The sequence below is a fragment of the Portunus trituberculatus genome, chromosome 17 (assembly GCF_017591435.1).
Source record: "Portunus trituberculatus isolate SZX2019 chromosome 17, ASM1759143v1, whole genome shotgun sequence".
In the NCBI taxonomy this organism is placed as follows: Eukaryota; Metazoa; Arthropoda; class Malacostraca; order Decapoda; family Portunidae; genus Portunus; species Portunus trituberculatus.
The window spans coordinates 22616880-22625374 of NC_059271.1; the positions used below are offsets into that span (position 1 = coordinate 22616880).

Genomic DNA, 8495 nt, shown 5'->3' on the forward strand with positions numbered 1-8495 from the left:
CTGTGTCGAGGTGCCAGTCTCTGCGAAACCGGCACACGAGATCCGAGAAAGCGTTGGGCGTGTAATTTTCGTGAGCAGCAGCATCTTGGGCCGGCGCTGGGGAAGCAGGGAGGGATGGCGGGGGTGAGAGTTCCAGGAGGTGGCTGGATTGAGGCGTTCGCAGCAGTGAATGGCGGCCGAGGAGTACGGCGGGGGGTGAAGGGTCGCCACCTGGGCTGGAGCGGGGAGAGAATAGCAGTGGGAGCCGAGTGGAGCAGGAAGGGAGAGTAGTGGGGAGGAGCGAGCGTTGGGGTGGCTGAGGGTGGCGGGAGAGAGGGGAAGGGCCCGGTCTGCTCCCACAGTTTCCCCCCTGCGCGTGCCGGCTGCTGTTCCCCCTTTTTCTGTGGGCCCCTTGCGCTGCCAACCTGCCCCGCTGCCTCAGTCACTCGCCAGGCAGGACCGCAGCAAGGCCCGCCCCGACACGCGCCACCACTCTCTCGCCGCCCTCTCAAGGTCCACCTGGCCTTCTGTGGCCACCCCCCAGCGGCACGCCCCTCCACCGCCACTATCTCGCTCGTCCTGGATAGCAAGCGTGATCCAGCGTGTGACCCAGCATGACCCTTTGCGCCAGAGGTCGTGTTGGAGCCGCCGACTGACCGCCTGACCTTCGTGGCTGTTGTGCCCGTGGTGTCCGTGTCGTTCGTCGTGTCACCGCATCGTTCTCCACAGCCACGTCCCCAGTGAGCTAAAGGACTCTTCTGTTATATCCTCCACCCATTCCCTGAGGAGGAAGGGAACATTCAGCACTAGACACCTCATGTGGTTGGCTCCGTGACTCCCCCTGGCCGTGAACACCCGCCAATCACACACCACCATGAAGACGTCTTGATATAATTGGAAAACTTAGCCAACCGTGAAATTAACAATGCAATTTGTGTAATATAAAAATTCTCAATTAGCCTGTGTTCCCTGTTCGCTCCCCCACACCACCGCCAACCCCATACTGCGCTGCTGATGGACTAAGTGTCGTGATTGCTGCTGCTGCCCCTGCCTCCCCTGCCGCTGCTTAAGCTGCTACCGAGAGGAACACCACCACCTGCAGGAGACAGCCGGTGCACCAAGACCCGCTCTCTCTCGCACCGCCACCCATTTTTTAACAACCTGACTCCGTTTTCTGTGAGCCATGGGTGACGAGGGTGAGAAATTTTACGATGAAGAGGTAAGTAAATCCGTGTAAATTATGTAACCTGGAGTGACCATCAGCGAGGTGAGGAAGCAAAGCAGAGAAGGTTGTTTCCTGTATAACTCGTGATTCCTCGTTATCTTTATTTTCCTTGCTCTCATTCCCTTCCTAATCATCTTTCACCCCCTCCTCTTCACCCATCATGCCTTGTCCCTCTCTCCCCTGCTCCATCCCTCCCTTTCTCTTCCCCACCCTCCCCGGCCATCCTTACCTCCTTCCCTTCCTTAGAATGATTTCCCTCCCTAACTCACTAACTACCTGCCTCACGTAGAGCGCTCCTCTCACATATCTTCCTTCTTTAGACCCTTCCCTCTCTCCCTCATACATTTCCATCCTTGCCCATCCCTTCCTTCCTCAGTCATTCTCCCTGTTTTTTCAATCTTGGTTTCCTCTGCCGTCCTCCCCTGCTAACTTATCTCCTTGCCTGTTATTTCCCTTGCATGCTGCCATTTTTCCCTGCCTCCCTATCAATATCCTCTGCCACTATATCTTTCTCTTTCTGCTTCCTGCCTCTTTACGTCATCTTATCCCCCGTCTTTTCTCTCCTACCTTTCATACCCTTCCTTCCTTACCACTCTGTTCCCTGCTTCCCTACTGCGCTACTCCCCTGCCGTCCTTCCGTAGAACCTCCCCCACTTCCTCATTCATCTAACGAGCCGGTGCGACCTCCTAATGGCACGATAATTGTTTTAAGGTCACCACCATCGCATGTCTGAGGTCCGTTGTTGACGTCTTCGTGCAGAGAGAGAGAGAGAGAGAGAGAGAGAGAGAGAGAGAGAGAGAGAGAGAGAGAGAGAGAGAGAGATATGGGGGTGTAAGAGAAGGAATGTGAAAGAAAAGAGATGGAGAGACTAATAAACAAAGGAACAGAAACGCGCACACACACACACACACACACACACACACACACACACACACACACACACACACACACACACACACACACACACACACACACACACACTTACGCAGATAAACAAACCTAAAAATGAGAGAAAAAAGGCGCGTCTCATTGTTTACAATTATAGAATGGCAGATGTCAGACTAGCGGTAGCAGGGAACATAAAGAAAAAGGAGAAAGAAAAAAGCGCAGAATTGTATAGGTAAATGACACACACACAGCTAGCTTCACTGCACACACACACACACACAGATGCACACACACACACACACACACACACACACACACACACACACACACACACACACACACACACACACACACACACACACACACACACACACACACACACACACACACACACACACACACACACACCTTAATTGGACACAAAATGTACCTATCCTTCAATTATCTTCCTTTCAAAATGAACATCTCGTTAGGTTTGGTTTAGTTAGGTTAGGTTAAATTGGGATATGAAAAAAAAAATGCTCTCTTAAATTTACCTTCAGAAATGGATATTCCAAAAGCAGATTTTTATGTATAGTTGATTGAGGATAGGTTTGGTTAGATTGAATTGGGACATAATACCCTCCCTTCATTTAACTTTTCTGTGCTAAACAAGTGTTCATTGCTTGGTCAGGTTAAATGAACTTAGGATAGTTTAGTTTATTTTTCTTTATAGAAATAATTCCCTCTCTCATTTTACCTTCAGAAATAGGCATCCCCTAAACATATACATTAAAATAGGTGTTCACGTTTGTCAGGTAAAGACTAATGTATGACTTTTTGAGCGACGCCGGAAGGGAAGGAAGGGGGAGGCAAACATTCTGACGCTGAAATTCCTACTAGTATTTTTCTGTTCCCTTGTGCATGTTAAAAATGAACCCACATGCCTGGCCTTGAACACAGGAAGGTATGGCTGGTGCAGCTGACGGGAATTTGAAAGCTTGTGTCAAAGGCGAACATTGAAACGCCGTAAAAAGATGTCTGAGTTGTCTAGCGAGAGAATTTTTGGAAAGAAATTCACTAATTGTGGAGTATATGTTAGTGAAGTGAATGGATTGTATGTGGCTGTGTTGGAGTGTGGATGAATGATGTGTAGCTCGATGTCGGTTATTAGGAAATTATAAGAGGTTTTGAAAATGAATATAAGTGTGTGTGTGTGTGTGTGTGTGTGTGTGTGTGTGTGTGTGTGTTAAGTGAAATGAATCTATTCTAAGTGACTGTTTTAAAAAGTGCGATTGAATGATGTGTAGCGCAATCTGGAAATTGAGGAAATGGTTGAATTATTTTAAAGAATGAAGGAGAATGATTGTCTGGCGTAGAAGTTCAGGAAGGTGATACGAGAGTGTAGATGCGAATGTTGAGTGAAGTGAATGGCGGGGTGGCTGTATTAGAGAGAGAATAAATGGCGCAGTTTGGTTTGAGAAGTGATGAAGTTACTGAATAAATTCTACGTGCAAAGGAGAAAGCTCGTGCTGGCTTCGAAAAACAAAATGAAAAAAAAGCATCAAATAAAAATGGTAAATTGCCGGTAATGAAAATATTTAATAGGAGTGATTTTGTTGATATCCTTGATATAAATACTGCAGTGTCTCGATATTCTTACGAAACAGTTAAAACCATAAAAAGAAGAAAGAAAATAAGACATGCATGAGACTTCCATGATTTTACCTATGAAAGAGAAGAATGAACGATGATAATTACTAACCGTTGCATTTTTTTTTTAGTTAGATAGAAGCGGGAAAGTTGACAGACATGCATATAATAAGTTCAGAAGAAGGAAAAATACCGGTCAAGTATGCATTATTACCGGAAAGTATGATGAAATGAAGACGAAAGTGACTAATGTAACTGTAGAGTAATGAGCTGAATTACAATGAATATACAAACAGACATACCCGTGAAATCCTTGAGAACTGTGAGATAATGAACCGGAGGAGGAGATGAAAAAAGAAAAAGTGGATATGGAATAGTAAGAACAGCTGGAAGGAATGCAAGAGAAAGAAAATGCAAGATAAAAAGAAGAAAAAGAAATAGAAGAATAAGGAGGAAAGGAGGGAAAATACAAGAGGCGTACCAAGAGCAGGAGGAGGAGGAGGAGGAGGAGGAGGAGGAGGAGGAGGAGGAGGAGGAGGAGGAGGAGGAGGAGGAGGAGGAGGAGAGGAGTAGGAGGAGGAGGAGGAGGAGGAGGAGGAGTAGTAGGAGGAGGAGGAGGAGGAGAAGGAGGAGGAAGAGGAAAAGAAGGAGGAGGAGTAGGAGGAGGAGGAGGAGAAGGAGGAGGAGTAGTAGTAGGAGGAGGAGGAGGAGGAGGAGAAAGAAGAAGAAGAAAAGAAGAAGAAGAAGAAGAGGAGGAGGAGGAGGAGGAGAAAAGATATGATTTTGCATGATCCTATTTTGTTTTCTCACCATGAATGAATTTGCCTCTTCCAGCGTGCGTGACAACAACAACAACAACAACAACAACTCAAGATATGATTGCTCTTGTTTTTCAATCTGTCGCGATCTTACATTTCCTTCATCATTCCTCCTTATCTGTTTACCCATACTTTATTGATATCGTTTCCTCTTTTTACATTATTCCTCCTCCTGCTCCTCCTCCTCCTCCTCCTCCTCCTCCTCCTCCTCCTCCTCCTCCTCCTCCTCCTCCTCCTCCTTTTCCTCCTGCTCCTCTTAAAGCAAAACATCAAAAAGTAAAGCAGAAGATTGCGAAATTGGTTAGATTTTCTTTGTGAAGTGTTGTGTTGAGAGAGAGAGAGAGAGAGAGAGAGAGAGAGAGAGAGAGAGAGAGAGAGAGAGAGAGGAAAAGTGAACGCAAAGTTGGTTTCAAGAGAGAAAAGTAAGGAAGAAGGGAATTAGGGCGATGATGATGATTAGTAAGAAAATTGGAATTATGATAAAATTCGTGAAAGAAAATATTGGAAGAAAATGCGTTATGTGTAGTGAGAGAGAGAGAGAGAGAGAGAGAGAGAGAGAGGGGTGTAAAAGAGTTCAGGGAAGTCAATTACATCCTGCCGGAGATACCCTGTCTGTCCAATTAGAGGAGGGGGAATCCACAACCTACAGTCGGTGTGGCGGGAACACTGGCTGCCGTACCGCTCCCTGTCCCTTTAAATCCTCTCCTTCACGGGGCCTTTAAAATTATCTCCCCGCAGCCACCTCACGATCTCAACCTTTCTAAAATCTCAGCACCTTTTCTTTGCTCACTGTCCGTTCTCTTGTGTTTCTCCGACTGTATCTTGGAAATTTGAAGCTTTGTAAAATTGTGCTCCTTTTTCTTTACATTTGCCAGTCTTTTGTTTTTTCCAGCGGGTATTTTTTTCGGTATTTCGGAGCTTATATTTATGTTTTGCTATTTTGATAAAGGAAGCTGTGACGTAGAATATGATTATCTCACTTTCTTACTATATCTCCTGTTTTCTTTTTCTTTTCTTTTCTTTCTATTTGAATTTATGTATAATTTTCTTTATTTTATCATCTCTTCCATTTTCTTCTTCTGTCTTTCTTGTTAGTTTAATAACCTTTATAAATTTAGCTATTCCTCATTTTTCTTTTTTTTTTCTCTTTTGTCTTACTCTATTCTCTCCTTTTCATATTCTCCTTTTTTTTTTTTCTCCTGCATGTTTATTCTTCTTTTCATACACTCACCCTCCCTCTCGTTTCTCAAAGTCATCCTCCGTCACCTTTTACTTACTCTTGTTGATTTGAACCGATGTAAAATTCTCATACTTCACTCCCATTTTTTTTTTTTTTTTTTTTGCTAATATCTCAGTCACAATCTTTGACAATTGGAATTCCTTTGTTCTTCTTCTTCCTTCGTAAATCTCTATCTTGGTGATAACTTGAACTCCATTAAATATTTCTTGAACCTTCTCTTTTTCTTTCCCATTTTTTGCCATCCTCTTTTCCTCTTGATTGTTTGAAATTACGTAAACTCTTCTTCAACCTTCGCCTTATTTATCCGATAGATTTTAACTGAACCTCTTCTTTCCTTACCTCTTATTCTGACACCATCCTTTCCTCCAGGCAGTCTCAGTTCACGTAAACTTGTAAACGTCTCCTTTCCACTTCACTCAATTTGACACTCTTTTTGTCCTTTTCACAATTTGAACCTATTCTTTTCTTACCTTTCCTTCATCCTTCGCTCTCTCAATCCTCTCTCTATTTTCTTAACCAATACATTAATTTTCACTCACGCAGTTTTTTTTTTTTTCACTTCCCCCACACTCTTGACCTCGTTACGATAAGCCCTGATCTTCTCCTCAGTCTTCACCTCATCACTTTGAAACCACTCGATGCGTCACGCGGGTCTCCTATAGTCCCCTTAAGCTCCCCCGATACCCAAATGTCCTTGGATATGGTCCCTTGTTCGGTGGTTTTGTGGTTTTCGTATTTTAGTTTAATATCTGAAGGGAAGTAATATTCGGATTACATCAGGATCAGGAAGCTACAGGTGCGATGTCAGGGCGTTGATCTCTCTCTCTCTCTCTCTCTCTCTCTCTCTCTCTCTCTCTCTCTCTCTCTCTCTCTCTCTCTCTCTCTCTCTCTCTCTCTCTCTCTCTCTCTCTCTCTCTCTTTACTTTAGTGTTATTGTATGAACTGCAATTCTCTGCCTCACCACAAAATCTATCAAAATATTTGCGTTTACTTGGTACGTTTGAGTGTTAGATAATTTAATTTCTTCCCCTTTCCTTTTATGTGAATAAGGTTACTTTAGGTTTTAGAATCTGCTCCTCAATCCTAATGTAGTTGATTGCCTCAGGTTGGCCAGAATACTTAACCTTTTCAAAACTACACACACACACACACACACACACACACACACACACACACACACACACACACACACACACACACACACACACACACACACACACACACACACACACACACACACACACACACACACACACACACATCTTAAGTTTTATTGTTTTCTGTTTTAAGGTTATTATTACTGGATATCTTCAATCTGTAAAAGAATAGAAGTTTAAGAATAGTACTTGACATCTCGAGTACCATGACACGTTTCCATATTCATTCTGCTCACTATGCGATGATTTTATACAGCTTCAGAAACTTATTTGGGAGGATTAAAAGAATGAAGATTGTGGCCATTAATCTTCTGACCTCCATAGACCTTTCCTAATGTCAATAAGATAGTCTAATCGTACACAAATTTTAAGGTTGAAATGTGTCCTAGTATTGAAGGGATTAAGGTTACTTCTACACATCCTAGACCGTCCTTTAACTCGTAATGTTAGGAAATCAAGACTTAGCGCTCAATTTTGTCTGGATCCGCGCGGTGGAGGAAGATTCACTTGATGTCACCGGTTTGATTGTAAAAAGTTTGTCTAATTTTCCTGATAACGTTTCGAGTTTTACGACTTTGCAAAAAAAAAAAAAAAAAAAGAAGAAATAAATATAGGCTGCAAAGGTGGAGGAAGGAAGAGAAATAAAAGAAGGATACGGGAAAAAGTACGAGGAAATGAAAGGTGAAGGCAACACTTTTAAACCGCCGTAGATAGTCCTCCTACATACTTTTTTTCAGATTTGTGTATGATTAAACCATTTATTGACATTAGGAAAGGTGTATGGATGTCAAAAGACTAATGGCCACAGTTTTTACTATTTTAATCCCCACATAAGTTCCTGAAGCTGTAAAAAATCACCAAATATTAAGCAGAATGAATGTGGAAATGAGTCATGGTTCGGAAGGGGTTATCGTGTTCTGTGGTAAAGACTAATACGCTGAAACGTTCCAGAATCTCATCTCAACTACATGTAACAGGCTGTAGGGGATCTAATATTTCTTTTTCGGTCTCAATCTGTCTCTAACCCCTTCGGTACCATGACGCGTTTCCATATTCATTCTGCTTACTATTTGGTGAAATTATACACCAACAGAAAGTTATGTGAACGATTAAAATAGAGAAAACTTTGGCCATTAACCCCTTCAATACTGGGACACATATTTACCTTGAGATTTGTGTACGATTAGATAATTTTTTACATTAGGAAGGGCCTATGGAGGTCAAAAGATTAATGGCTAAAGTTTTCATTATTTTAATTCCCCACATATGTTTCTGAAGTTGTATAAAATCACTAAATTGTAATCAGAATAAATAGGAAAGAAGCGTCATGGGGCTGAAGGGGTTAATCTTTTAATCTCCCTGAACACTTCTTAATGTCAATAAAATGGCCTAATCGTACACAAATTTAAAGGTAAAGAAGAGTCCCAATATTGAAGGGGTTAAGATTGGTAATATTTATGGTAATGGTATAGTAATATTTGTCAGTCATAAGTGTACCATATATAATAGTCGCGTCCCTACTTCAGCTCTCCCCTTCCCTTCGTCAGCGACAAAG

General features: G+C 42.8%; 1 protein-coding gene across 1 annotated transcript in view; it reads left to right on the forward strand.

Moving 5' to 3' along the window:
- Positions 1 to 414: 414 nt before the first annotated feature.
- LOC123504973 (inactive dipeptidyl peptidase 10-like) overlaps positions 415 to 8495 on the forward strand; it is a 286150-nt gene continuing 278069 nt past the window's right edge. The window contains exon 1 of the mRNA XM_045255953.1: positions 415 to 1198. Coding sequence (XP_045111888.1) covers positions 1163 to 1198 — 36 coding nt within the window. The 5' untranslated portion in view covers positions 415 to 1162. The remainder of the gene's footprint in view (positions 1199 to 8495) is intronic.